Below are 14,963 nucleotides of genomic sequence, written 5' to 3' on the forward strand. Positions count from 1 at the left end.
GTAAGATGCTATAAGTATAAGTGTTCAATTACGGAGTATAAGACTTAATCTTAAGGTTCGCTCCGTCATTCTTCTGCGTATCAACCACTTGATTTACAAATCACATTGCTATGCTAAGTAATAATTAAATCCATTGGATAACCGAAAATATATTGCATGGGTGACAACGAAACAGCTGCCTTCTCTGTAATATAATATAATTACATGTATTTAAAATATTTATATTATTATAAAATATTAGTCCTTAAAAACCCAATTCTTAATAATTTTCTTCTCTTAAGAATAAGGTATAGACTATAGAAATAATTCCATGTATCATCGGATAGTTTCCTTACCGCTGTGCAAGAGAGAGAATTTAAAATTCACTTTTCAAACTCATATATCAGCAATGGTAATGCATATTTGAATCTCCTTTTGATCTGTTAATCTTGGCTCAAACCGCTGGGCCATATTGGCTTAAAAGTTGGTTGAAAATTAAATATGGCGATAGTCTTCCTTCTTTAGCGAATATAATAATTGCTGTTCAAGGCGTATATACATTTAAATATGCATAGTTTATTATATACAAAGCGAAACTTTTCATTTGGATTTTACTTTCAAAATTAACCCTAGTAGTTGTAGTAGAAAAATAGGATGTAAGTTTTGTAATAATTACTTTAGTTTAAATAATTACCTAAGTACGTTTACATATTAATCATATTTAAAGCGGCAACTCCACGCGAAGTGGCGGTTGACGGCTAGTGTTTTAAAACACTGTAACCACAGATAAGGAATGATTAAAATCAGTTTAATGGATAGTATTATGTTAACACATGTAACGCTGTGTGTTTTGAATGCTGTTTCGTTTGTGGATATATTTTTTATAAACATGAAAGTTACCGTGTTAATGAACTAATACTGTGTTTATTTTCTGCATGTCGCACGCCCGTTGCCGAACACAACAGTACGTAAGTATACATTTTTTTTAAATTTTATAGTTAGTAAAACCGTAAAGCTAAAAGATTCCATTTTTAAAAATTTAATTTGTTGTCCAGATGAATAAATTAACCTTTTTTATGAACATTTGTGATTTGTGATAAATTAACCTTTTTTATGAACATTTGAACAATGTGTTCAAAATTTGTAGTTTATTTAATGTGTTAATAGTAACAAAAGTATTTGCTTTCTCTTTCTTACTTAGACAAGTTTCTTGTTTCTGTCTCGTCTTTACTATCTTTTCAAGTGTCTCGCAATTATAATATTGTGAGCAACACTCGGCACATACGTACATAAAAAAATAAATCAATTGAGCATATATATTTAGATAATTACTAATATAACATAGAGGTAAGTGGTGTTAAAATGTAATAAAATACATTTAATAATAATACGAATACAAATGGCGGATTTCAAAGAAAAGTTTATTTGGACATGGTAGTCGTTGAAAGTACAACTCGTTGAAAAGAATTAAATTTGTAATTTAATTTAATCTTTCCAAATGCTACGACTATGAATTCGTTCTTGGTCCCGCCTATAGTTATTGGTGATTTTTCAATGTATACACCAAGCACCCGAGATAATTTGGCACATACTAAATTTGATGAGTGTACTAAAAATAGCCGTTCCGCAAATACACTGAAATCGTGACAGAACGTCTAGTAACGTGTCGTGTCCGCTAGTTCAACGAATCCTATTTACGTTTTTCTAAATGTCCGAAGTGTCCGTCGTAATGATGAATTTATTGGTCTGATAATCAGGGCAACTCCGATCGGTCATCGAATCAAGCAGTTTCCCAGTACTCTTATCGTCAGTTTACCAAGTCCCAGAGTGCGATATGCAACTTTTTTTGGTCATGGTCCCCATTTAGAGACTGCTTCTTAATTAGCCAAGAATTCTTTATTTATAAATTTTAAAATTTTATTGGTATTGCTGGAGTAGCACGTATAAGTAGGTCGCCCGCGAAACTTAGCGTTTATTCATTAGATTCTTTAGGAATTTTGAAACTTATGGCAGTTTAAAGTTATTAAATATTTTTTTATTAAAACACAAGACAAAGAACAACGTAGTACTTCGTAAGGTTTTCATGTCTTTTTTTATGCAAGCCATAGCGCCGCTTAGAGAACCGGCCAGTAACTTTTTTAAATTAATTAAATGCGTTATTTAAAATACGTTAAATCGTAACAATTTAAGAAATTGCAATCAAGATTCCTCTTTATTTTTCATCTGTGACTTGAGGTCTTCCAAACGAGTCCATAACCGATTTGTATGTGCAACTATCGTCCCAAATCACGGGGACAAAAATGGGCTTACGCTTTATTTATATATATATATATATATATATATAAGATGTGACAATGTAAAGAAATTTAAGTAAAGTTATTTTAATGAATCAAAGGAAACCAAACAAACAGCTTTTTATAAATCAAAATTTTATGTATAATCTGTAATATCAATCATAGACGTCTCGGATTAAATTCCTTGACAATTTCTTATTAGCACTTCGAATAAATAATAAAGTGGTACTGTTTTATCTCATAAACTCGTATGTAATTAACATCAAAATCGAATGTCATCTATATTTCATCGTCATCGTTGTAAAAAAAAAAAACTAATTCGAAACCAGAATAATTATAACTCATATTTTATCTCGATTCGTGATCTCGAAGGTGTCGGAATAGATTTTAATAGTCCGTTATAAAGTTTATTTGTTTAAAGTAACTCATTAATGTCTTTCTTTTTTTAATATGTCGTTAATTCCTTTGACATAATCGGGTTGCGATGCTATATAGTTGAAATTTATTTAAAAAAATCACTGTCGACGTTTTATAGGATTGATTATACTGTATGAAGGTTTAGTGTTGGTTTGATCTGTTGTGTAACTGCCCCGTTGGTATGGCTTTTTAAGATTAATAAAAAATCGCACTAGCGATCTTCAGATATAAAGTTATTAAGTTGGCTATCATATACTTCCGTGCTCAGTACGCACGATAGTGAACATCGATTCTGCATGTTTGTACTCACGCTTGTTCGTGATATTTTATCGTTCGATTTTATAGTTTTTACCAAAACTCATTGCAAAATAAGTCTTTAACTGACTGTAACTCGTTTTAAAAAGCGACTCTGAATGAATGTGCAAAGTTAATCAAGATAATTATTTAAGTGAAAACATTTGATTTCAATTGTTTTTTTTGTAAGATTTGCCATTAATAGTCTTAACTATATGCTTCAAAATATCTGTACCTATTACCCAAATTAATTCTTACTTTTCCCAAGGATATTTAGAAGGTTCGGTAACTGTTAACAATTTGCTTTTCAATTTCGAACAAGTTGAGCATGCTGGACTGGAAAGAGATTTCTACAGGAGATTAAAATACTTATAACGTAACATGAATTTTGAAGACGTATAAAAAGCATCTGTCTGTTTGCGAAGTTCCGCCCGCGCGGAATTAGCAATTTGTGTAGTTTTGTAAGTTATCTTGTTATTTCACTTGGATACTTTTACATTTATGTATCGCTACTGTTGTGAAAGGTATTAACCGCCAATTTATAACTGCAGTAAGTCCTGTGTTCGTCGGTGATTTTCGCTCTTCTGTCATGAATAAGAATATGAATTGCGTAACTATAAAATGACAATAGAACTTTTATTTAGTACACGTAAATGTTTTAAAAATAAATAAAAATAAATTTTGGATTTTCATTTTATGTAATCTTGAAAATTAATCACTTCTTACATACGACGAAGACATAGGCGCTGTAATAAGCATGTTGTTTGTTTGTATTTGTAAATATGGAAGTTATTAGTGGCCATGAGATGTTATTATGGATATAAAAAAACGCAATCTGCTTCATCTCAATCAGATGTGATTTGTCCATAATAAAAAAAAAAAAACATTCTAAATAATTGAACAAAATTTTCCTTTAATAAATCTGCATTAAACAGTTTCAGTGATTGGCATTTCAATTATCATTCCTTTTAAATTACAATGAACTTATTCCGTTATATATTTTAAACATTTATAGAATAAGTAGATGATATCTAACTGATATCAATCGTCGTTGCTAAGATACGCTTTCCACATCACACAATATTTTGTATATATATCGATATATATGTACATCTGAGTAACCTTGTATTTCAATGTAAATGAAGCGACACCCCCAAGCGATCCAGGTTTAATTCCCTCTTCAACAAATACAAGGATTATTTGCTGTCGCTTTGAACGTTAAGAAATTAATTTAACCTAATTCAATATTGAATGTTATATAAAAATATTTACAGCTCAAGTTTATTTTTCCAAAGTAATCTACGTCATGCATATTATCTCCATATAAAAAAAAATCCTTTTCTTCTATTGCTATGCAAAGACAAACCAAGATTCACAGTTTCGCATTAGTTATATTAAGTAAATAAGTAAGTATGCCCAAAGTATGAGTAACTTCATATACAATCTATTCAGTTTCCGCGTTGAATTTTCCGCTATTGGTTGTTTTGAAGACGAACCAGTCACTGATGAAATGTCTGCAGTCATTGATGTTACGGTTGAAAGGTTTTCTAATTTTAAATAGTGCCACTAGACGACCAAAAACGACCAATACCGAAATTGCCCGCAACAGAATATCGGAGAGAAAGCTAATACACGAAAATGCCACCGCCAATTTCGGTCGACGTTTCGAAATCGTACCGGCCGCTGGAAATTAACACCACCTCCCTCGAGTCCCATATTTCTCCCGACGCCGAACCTAGGTACAGGCCACTATTCCACTGAATCAGCTACGATCACGCCTACACCTTGTACCTACGATTGGTAACCCCTCGATAAAGCGACGCTCTGTTTACTTGGAAAACCGGTATGCGGCCGGACGGAATCGAGTTCCTTCGGAAAGATTTTAAAGATTTTAGAGATATCGATCTTTAAACTTGTTTTTTTTTTTAAACCAAAAAAGAACGATCACACCTTTTTTAGCGGACCTTTAAATTCATCATTGCATTTATCCATTTAATGTTTAAAGGTTTATTAAGACTAAAATCGTATAATAAAAATGAGAGTAAATATTCATGAGGTTTGGGGGTAATATACAAGAACCTTTAGCGTGTGCCCTTTCATTCAATAATTATATTGAATACTAAAATTATTTGTGGGCCTTTATTAAATTAACCTGTCCCGCTGCTTCTCCGCGGGTAGCAGATGAATATACATTTTAGAATTTATTCGGAGGCGTATAGGTTTTCTCACAATGTTTCTTCACAGATCACACGATAACGTTTTCAAATAATTTCTTAAAGCTGGAGAATGTCCGTCTATATATAAACCAGACGTATGTGATGTAACGTAATAAAAACAAAAGAAGACGTTACTTAAAATAATGTTAAATCTCTCGTCATATAGATAACAAAAACTGACGATGGAAAGAAAGTCTCAATCTAAACGGTCGCATTAAAGATAACAAGTATCGGCATCGCTCCGAAATTTCCCAGTCCCGACGATTTTAAAATTAAAACGACCACAGATGATGGCCAAGTTAATTCATATAACTATGCTAATAGCACCCACCTTCAACAAAATATAATCTTTAATCTGGATGCAAATCATCCTAATACGTTCCTATTATCATGAGCTATAATTTCGGCATTATATTGTCCGTCAGTGTTTTACATATATAAAAATAAAAGGCGAGCAATCAAGTCATTTGTTTCCCAACCTACTAAAATCGTTCGTGTTTTGAAGTTAGGCTTAGATATTTATCCTGATAATTTGCTGTTATTTGGATATAATCACGGCAAATAAAAAAAAATCTTTAATGCTTCCGTGCGATTTCAGTATTTTGTTTACACCATATATTATTGACGAACGAATTGTACAAAAGTGATTCTTATAAGTGGATTTTTAGTACTGTTTTTATGCTATTTGAATAGAGCAATTTACTTTTGTCATTGGAATTTTGCTTATTCTGCTGTTAAGTTAAATGTATAGTTCTTTTCTATTCTTACTATAAAGTATTCAGATAATCTTCCAACATCGTTCATCTTATCGTTGACGTCATCGCCATCATAATGAGATTCTCTCTATATGTGTTTATTTTTCCTTCTCATAATTATATTATAAATTATTTCTAAATTTCCATAATGAAGTTGTTAATATAATGGTATCGTTTAGTTTGATTGTGTATTTGTCAATAATGATTGAATTATTATTTAGTTGTTTGATTCGTTATTTTTGACTAATTTATGTATTGTGATGAGTGTGTGTGTGTGAGTGTGTGTTAATCCTCGATCACATAATTTCAGACTGCAATGCACTGGGCGTGCAAACGCGGTGACGAGAACTTAGTGAAACTGCTGGCGGGTATCCATCGCCACATCGTCAACGAACGCTCGGTGAGTTACTTATTTGTCATTCCCTGTGTCGTTATCTTGTAACTATGAAATTCTATCCTTCAAAGGTTATTTAAAGTTATTTTCAGCATTATTATCTTTTTTTATTACAATTTTTTTTTGAATATAAGCGTTTTTATTAATCTTATATTTTATTCTATCTAAATAAAATATAAATATTTTATTCAATACTTTAATAATAATTGTTGCTTGTTTGTTTTTTTTTATCCTTTACATTAAGCATAATATTTTTTAATTTACCATCAAAATAAAAAAAGAAAACAAAATTTACTTTTTTTTTTCGTAAAGTTTATGTCGTCATAATGTATACAACCCACTGAGAACGACTAATTAAATAAGTAATTATTATTTTATACACGATTATATACATATTTAAATCCAGCTTTAAAATTAACAAATTACGCAATTAATCTACATATGTATTTATATAGATTATATATTCGTATCAATGTATAATAAAGTGTTTATTAGTACATTACTATTTTAAGAAATACGTTCATTTTGACATCTGTATCATCTCTTATAACAATTTTTCTTCAAACAAATATTTAAAGAAGCAGCGACGATTGTCTAAAAATTACTAAAATGACAATTTTATCAAAGACATGACGAAAAAGTCGTTTATTTTTTCAAATATAATATGTTCATTCAAAATCAAAACACATGTAATACTCAATTACAATCCGACCAAAATGAAACACCATGAACAGACGCTACACGATATCTCGACGAGGTATCTCCTTAATCACCCGTAATTTCATCATGTGCTAACTGCCGAACACTGTTAACACGTATTTATAATACTTCACCCGAATCTTAATGTTCAATCAAATACTCCTCGCTAAACCATTTAACAACTTTTACGGTATCGTTAAACAGACATTACTTTCTTTTCATGCGCTGTCAACGTCACGTCTTAGAATGGGGTAAGTTGATTTTATTATCGTTAGTGTAGATTCTCTGAAAAGCGCGGTAAATTTAACTCGTCGTCCGCCATTTTGATGTGCTATTAAATTAACTAAATCGTGTCGCTGGGAATAACGTCAGGAATGCTCAAATCGTTTCTATGTCATTTTAGTTTGATATGATATTACGTTTTTCGAATTCACTTTTTTTTTTACATGCGAGTACACCTGTCGCTGTCGTAATATTCGGGGAGTTTGATTTAATATTTGCTTCATAATATTATATTAAAAATCCAGCGTTACGAAACTAGGGGAGATCCGGCGAGTGTTCGATTTTGAAGAGTAAAAGTGATAATCGAATAAAACGTAAGATAAAAGCTTGTGTATCCCTAGGCCTATTCGACTCGAAGGTTTAAAGGCTCCAATCCGAGTTGAGGGTGGACATGTGGCAGATTTTCATACGACGTATAGATCCAAGAGGATTCAGAATTTCCTCAGACGTTTCTACGTCGTTGAGTTCGCCATTCATTATAAACACAAATTAAGCACATACGTCTATCCGGATTGAACTCGTTTTATTCGGTTAAGATTTAAGTATTCTTACAAATTGGTTCAAATTTCATGTAAATTAATAAATCTGTGTGATTTACAGGGATACACGCCATTACATATTGCAATGAGATTTCGTCACGAAAATGTCTACAGACTTCTAGTAGAAGTATACGGTAAGATAAATTAACTTTATTGTAATTGTAGCTGAGCCCTAGACTAATTAGGGAGAACTAGTATCATATTTTTCTCTTATACGGTGCGAAAGGAGGACAAAAAAACTTGTAAGTCCCTTTAATGAGCCCGTAATATCAATCTTAAGCGAAATGTTATTTTATTTAATATACGACTAATGTATAAATGTATAATGCATATATATTTTTTGTGTTTTATATTTCAAAATCCAAATTGAATAGAATTTGGTAATGTATGACTTTATATTTTTCATACAAGTCAATTTATCTGAAAGAATATTTTAATATGAAATCAGCTGTGTCTTCACTATTGTTTATTTTTAAATTTTCATTGTAAAACTTCCATTCAAACCAACATATTCTCATAGTTGATAATAAAGTCGTTCTTTCACAAGAATATTAAGTAAATAGTGACATCTAGCAATAATTACGACAAACTATTATAACAGCGCCATCTAGTAAAAACTGTCAGAAACGAATCAGTTGTACACGCTTGAAGTACGTAGTTCCACTTTCCTTCCAAGGTGGCGCTGTAAACTTTTTTTAAACGATAGACGACGCTCAAATTGGTTATGAACAATAAATAATAGCATGAGCCGTTTTTTTTACACCAAAAAATAATTTTAAAATGAAATAAACTAATATATAATACTAGAAGATGCAACGCGTTGTGGAGGTGTTAACTCTTAGTAATAATGTAATCATATAGCTGCACGTCATAGCTTTAAATTTAGGAGACTATTGACATGACAAGCGTGACTTTTATGTAAATAAAAAAAAATATAGTAGTTATATGTACTGTATATATAATTATTTTTTTTTTACCATTAGCAGCCTGTAAATTTTCCCACTGCTGGGCTAAAGGCCTCCTCTCCCTTTGAGAAGAAGGTTTGGAGCATATTCCACCACGCTGCACCAATGCGGGTTGGCGGAATACACATGTGGTAGAATTTCGTTGAAATTAGACACATGCAGGTTTCCTCACGATGTTTTCCTTCACCGCCGAGCACGAGATGAATTATAAACACAAATTAAGCACTAGAAAATTCAGTGGTGCCTGCCTGGGTTTGAACCCGAAATCATCGGTTAAGATGCACGCGTGCATCTGCATGGCCCAGTGGCCATCTCGGCTATTATATATAATTAATTATTATAAATAAAATAATACTACGTGACCCAATGGCTCTACAATAACTGCTCTACCAATTCAGCGGCTATAATTTTTAATTTTTTTATGATTGATATTATGATTAACATTAGCGGTCTCTTTTATTTGATATCTTATATCACGGTTCTTTTCAGACTTATAGATATTATATAATTTGTGTTTTATTAATCACTTTTTAGACTAATTACTTAAAACGAATCTTATTATTAACAGATGCCGATCCCAACGTGAGAGACTGGTCTGGCAAGAAACCTCGACAATACTTAGTGCACATGGACACATCACTGTCGCCAGGGTCTTATCGCAGTGAGTCTTTACATATTACACCCAACTGACCCCCTCCCCATATCGTAATCCCAACCCCGTATGTGATCATACAAATAAGCGTACGAGACTAGACTTTATGTAAAGTTTTAATCTTTTACTCTGAACATATTTCTATTTCGTCATATTTTTAAGAAGATATCATATCGCAGAGATTCATCAAAATCCATCCAGATGCAAATTAACCGAGAAGGCTGTGTAAGTTGTAGAAAGGCCTTAGAAAAGCTTAAATTAAATTGTCGACCTCGATTTCCGATGTGTGCGTTCGGCACCATCTTGAAAAAAGTGTTGAATTTTGTTTTTTGCGATAACTCGGCGGTGCGTCGTGATAAGAGAATTATTATAAGATACCTTTTTGTTGCTTCATTTATGCTCTACAATTTAGTTCCTATACATTTTTAACTGGACTATATTTGTGAATATAATATTAATGTATTTATCATTGCTCATTACAGTTACGTTAAAAAATTAAAAGGTACTTTTTAGTTCTTATATAATTTGTTTTATAAGGTTCTTAATTACCCAAGAAATATAATACATGTATGTATTATATGTTTTATGTATATGTTATTGGCATTTATAATTAGAATCATCATGCTCTATCGTGAAGAAAAGCATCATAAGGAAACCGACGTGTTTCTGTCTCATGTATATCCACCAAATCACACTGGACAAAGACAAAGTGCTCCAAAATCCCTCATTGATAGCAAAGAAATCCTTTTCCATGCAGCGCGTCATTAAATACAAGCAGATCGATATCGTTATTGAAAAAAGTTTATAAAATATATTTAGCTTAAAATTAAGTAATAAGTTGTTAATCAAAATTAAATCGTCGTTTCATTGACTCGATATTTCTACAAAATGTAATGAAACCTGTTTCACAGAACCCACCACCAATAATAGTTTACGCCGTACAGTTACGTCTGCGCCCACTGTAAGGGTCCCACAAACCCAACTTGAGCTGATTAAGAATGGTATACACAGATTCAGTCAAATTACGCCTAAGGGATTATTAATTGGGCTTATTTTCATCCGTGTGTCTAATTTTACCTGACTATCATTTCTGTGTACGTTGTTTGTGTCATTTCAGCAAAATAAAAATGGTGATTTAATAAAATTATCTCTATGTGTACGCTTATTACGTTTAATTTTCTTTGTTCGTGAATTTGGTTCTTGTGTCCATTCCATTAATATCAGTTGTATGTCTGATGTATTTGTAACATTTTTCTTGTGTTTCTTCGGTGTACGAGGGTGATTCAAAAAGTTCTTGAAATTAATATATTTTTATGAAATAAATAAAATCATTTATTTTGACTTAATTATATACAGCTAAACATAATTTGATGAAAAATTACTAGAGGCTAGGAATTTTTTATTTTAATTTTTTCTAGGATATTTTTGCTCAAGGTTATCGAAGCCAGTTCTGCGAATTGCGTATTGCGCGACTTCTAATCGATGAGCGGATCGTGGAGATACAATTTCTCCAATTATAGTTTTCAATGTAGTTTTTATGTTATTTTAGTTTAATCGACACTCATTAAAACTAATATCAAGAATATGGCATATTTAAGCATCGTTAAGAACTTTTTGATTCGCTCTCGTAATTATTTTGCCAGACGCATACATGGCGAAGCGCAGCGCAAATTTTTTTACAGCAAAGCAATTAGAAAAGTTCAATTGGAATAAATAAAGGGACTCTTTTGGTCCTCGTTGCGCTTCGTCAGTATGCGCTGGCCCTTTTTTCTTTTGTGGGTGACGGTCAAGATATTCCAAATAACTGAGAACCAAAATTGACTAGTTATAAACCTCTTGTAATTAATTTTGCTGCCATATTTATTATAAAATTAAATTAGTCTAATTTAAGTCAAGTAGCATTTTAACTAAAACGATGTTAATGTATTTTCATATTTAATACATTATTATAATTTTGGATGTTACATATTACGAACGCAAATAGGTAATAGTGGGTATCTTGCCGGGTCTAAATTTGTGTCGTTGGTCGTTTGATTTTCTATTACTTAAACTAATTAAGATTTTAATTTTTCAGAAAAAGAAGGCTTCCTTAGAATAGGGTCTCTAAACGTACGTGTAAAGAAGACAACGGAAGCGTTCAGCAATTTTCTGGGCGTTGGAGCTACAAGGTCATCCGCGTATGTGCCTAAATCAGCCCGTGACAGAGATCTAGATAGACGGTCTGATGATGGTGACCAACTCCACAAATCGTGGGGATCAGCTGATAATATACAAGTATGGAAATCATGAATAATTAGTCAAAACGCTCTATTAATAATTGTAAAATTTCAAGGTCGAATTTCAATACAACGCAATTGTATTAATTTAAAAAAGTGTGATTATTATTATGTATTATAAATTGAAGAAATGTATTTGATCTACTTATGTGTTTTCGCATATTTCAGAAAGACGATAAGTTGATGCCTCCCCCAATGAGCAGCAAGATCAGAAGACGTGGTGCTAGCGGAAGACGAGGAGTTGGAGCTCACAGCCGAAGTACACCATCCACTCCAGATCAGGTAATCATTGTTCTACCCACGATCTTTCTATAAGTTTCGTACATTTCTTATTCTTTTATAGTCTCCGTTCCATATCTCTCAACCAAAATTGTATCGATACCTTGATATACACTTCAATAGTTGTAGGAGCAGAGTACCTAATACTCTATCTCCTTTTATGTACGCCTGTCAATTTGATTTTAACTACCGAAGTTTATTATAATGGTGGTAGAACTTTGAGCAGGATGGGTTACCTCTATATTTTGTCAGCAATCAGTAGTGAGCGAGGGTGAGTGAGCCAGTGTAACAGGCACAAAGGAAACAACATCTTAGTTCCTATTATTGGTAGCGCACTGGAAAAGGTAATGAATGGTTTCCATTTTTGGGCACTGGTGATCACTTAAAATCGGGTGCTTCGTTTTCAAGATCTGCGGCTTAAAGAGCGAATAAGGAATGAGTTTGATTTCCTATACTTTGTATTGCTCTGCTCTGATTTGAGGTTACGTTTATACAAGATAATATACCACCTTAAAATTCATCGTTGCAGACGCATCGCGATTAAACTACTGCCTTTCGTTATGAAAAATGTGACAGGTTTATTATGGTATATTTACGAAATAATACGAGAGAGATGGAAAAATAAAGTAACTTTGTTCCAACCGGGTATCTGGCTACACCTCTTGCTTTTTTTTTATAAAAAATTAGTAAGCAAACTGGAAACTAGGAATTTTAAAGTCAATTGGTTACCACCTAAGCATTGTCATTGTAAGAAATATGAACCCTTACATCGTCAATGCGCCCCAAACCTTTGGTCCTATTATCATATTCTTTTACTGTAACTGTTTTGTTTCGATTGTAAAAGTATTATATTTTTATTTTTCAGCCACGAGCACAAATGGGCGTTAGTGAAGAAGGCGATTCAGATTCCGATTCTGCGGCTGGCTTTCATTCAGCCTGGAGGCAACCAAGAGGATCACAAAGTTAGTTTATAATTGTAAAAGATTCTTAGTCTTTATCACAATTACAATAAAAAAAATATTGGTCTCGTTTTTAAACCAATTATAAGAACATACCATTTTTTTTATATTATGCATATAAATAATATTAGACTTTATCACAATTATAATAGAGATTATTTTCGCACTTTTACAATTATATTGTACGATTCTTTGAATTCCCATTAAAGCTTTTCATTAGTGTTTATTTATATATAAAAAGAAGCAAAGAATGAAATGCGTTCCTCTATTTTACAATCAACTTGATTTACAATGAATTTACATTTTTTATAATGAAGGCCATAAAGCCATTTTTGTCCTGTGTTAAGTTTTTTATTAAGAATGTCGTTACTGAATGTCAAAGCATTTTTGCTCTAAATCATATTAGTTATAATGGTTAGTTCTGTTTGTTAAGATGTATTATAGAAGTTAAGGAACTGTACCAATACGTGCGTTCAAACGTTTGAAATGATAATGTATTTTAATATTTGCTGTAAAAAATATATTTGCTCGTATAAATGTATTTATGTGTTAAGAATATAATCACTCGAAGTGTGATAACTTGTATTAATATTTTCTGTTTGTTTTATTTTATTAGTTTGTAAACAGTACAAAATCCTGTTCGACTATTTACGCTGTGTACGGTTAGCAACAAAAATATTAAACATTCCATTTAATCGATACTCAAATATTGTTATTACAATTTTAATTGAACAAAAGTTTTAACTTTGGATGAAGTGAAATTAATTTAATATTATTGCACAAAAATTTTATACGTCACGTTTGACTGAAGCTTTGACTTTTCTAACACAAATGTTTCACTTCTATCTGTACTGATTTACATGCGCTTTTTTTTATTTTAAATCTATTATGTGTTTGTTTATGGTTAGAAATTAATTACATACTCGTTTATTATTCACTTATGTAAACTATTTACATTTACAAATAATAATAACAATGTTAAATACATTCCACAATGGACCAATTTTATATTTGTATTTAACTAGCGACTTAGATTAATGAAATTAAAATTTTTGTTATATGTGATGACGCGTTTTATTTTCATACATCCTTATATTCTAGTTAAAACCATATTTCCTAAGAGTTTATCCAAACATAAATGGCATTAAAAGATCAGGTCACGATCAGGCCACTCTGCCACCTGATGATAAGTCAGTGGATACATTGGCGCCGTATGCAATTTTAACCGTTTCTTACAAAACCAATGCGGCACTAACCCAAATAACTGAGATGTTATATGTCCTACATGTGTGTAGCTAACCTAACCTAACCTAAACAACTATACGAAGTATTACTGGTTGGCGGTAGACTATATGATGAGTGGGTGAAACCTACCCAGACGGCTGTTTGTCTTGCAAAACTGAAGAACCACGCACCTACAAGGAAAGAGAGAGCGACGATAGAGGGCAGAAAGAGAGAAGAGAGCATGCGGTTTGCCTTCACCACATACAAATCTGTCTTACCCCACGACATGACTATAGAAGTTTTACATAAAAAAAAAATTAAAGAGGTGAGCAATTTATTAACATAGAGATTGCATCGATTCCATTCGGACTTTAAATTAATGACATCTGATAACCCGACAGTAAATAACGAGATATAATTTGTAACATTTTTTAAATACCCTTTAAGAACCACTTTCTGTTTGCTGTTGTAACTAGATCGAATTAAATCTAAATCTATCGGATAGAAGTTTACATAAAGTTCTGAGTAAATCTGGTATAATCATAGTAGAAAAGTCTGTGAATATCACACTGCTAGACCAAACCTCCCCTCTTTTTTTAAGAGAATTTTGGACCTCTATCTATCTCCACTCCAGTAAGTGAAGATATAATTTGGAAACTCAAACAAATAACCTAATTGTGACGCAGCCAGGTAATAAAAACTAAAATAATCGTCATCATAATCACTGCTTGTCATAGGC

General features: G+C 32.0%; 1 protein-coding gene across 2 annotated transcripts; it reads left to right on the forward strand.

Annotated features, from left to right (window-relative positions):
• Nucleotides 1-731: 731 nt before the first annotated feature.
• On the forward strand, nucleotides 732-14,017 carry LOC125076092 (ankyrin repeat domain-containing protein SOWAHC-like). 2 transcript variants are annotated; one of them, XM_047688042.1, is made up of 9 exons: nucleotides 732-947; nucleotides 6,266-6,355; nucleotides 7,294-7,299; nucleotides 7,931-8,003; nucleotides 9,403-9,495; nucleotides 10,398-10,487; nucleotides 11,561-11,760; nucleotides 11,931-12,044; nucleotides 12,907-14,017. In XM_047688042.1, the coding sequence occupies exons 1-9, from the start codon at nucleotides 915-917 to the stop codon at nucleotides 13,006-13,008; spliced, it is 801 nt and encodes a 266-aa protein (XP_047543998.1). In that variant the 5' UTR covers nucleotides 732-914; the 3' UTR covers nucleotides 13,009-14,017. The 2 variants fall into 2 exon arrangements, with proteins under 2 accessions (XP_047543998.1, XP_047543999.1); XM_047688043.1 differs by lacking the exon at nucleotides 10,398-10,487 and having other exon boundaries at nucleotides 734-947; nucleotides 12,907-14,016.
• The last annotated feature ends 946 nt before the right edge of the window (nucleotides 14,018-14,963 follow it).

Source organism: Vanessa atalanta, chromosome Z (assembly GCF_905147765.1).
Source record: "Vanessa atalanta chromosome Z, ilVanAtal1.2, whole genome shotgun sequence".
NCBI classification, from domain to species: domain Eukaryota; kingdom Metazoa; phylum Arthropoda; class Insecta; order Lepidoptera; family Nymphalidae; genus Vanessa; species Vanessa atalanta.

Bases quoted from the DNA above. Each gene is read 5' to 3' on its own strand.
- LOC125076092 (XM_047688042.1), top strand. From the start codon at position 915: ATGTCGCACGCCCGTTGCCGAACACAACAGTAC. The intron at 8,004-9,402 runs GTAAGATAAATT...TATTATTAACAG, and splicing joins ACTTCTAGTAGAAGTATACG to ATGCCGATCCCAACGTGAGA. The intron at 11,761-11,930 runs GTATGGAAATCA...CGCATATTTCAG, and splicing joins GATCAGCTGATAATATACAA to AAAGACGATAAGTTGATGCC.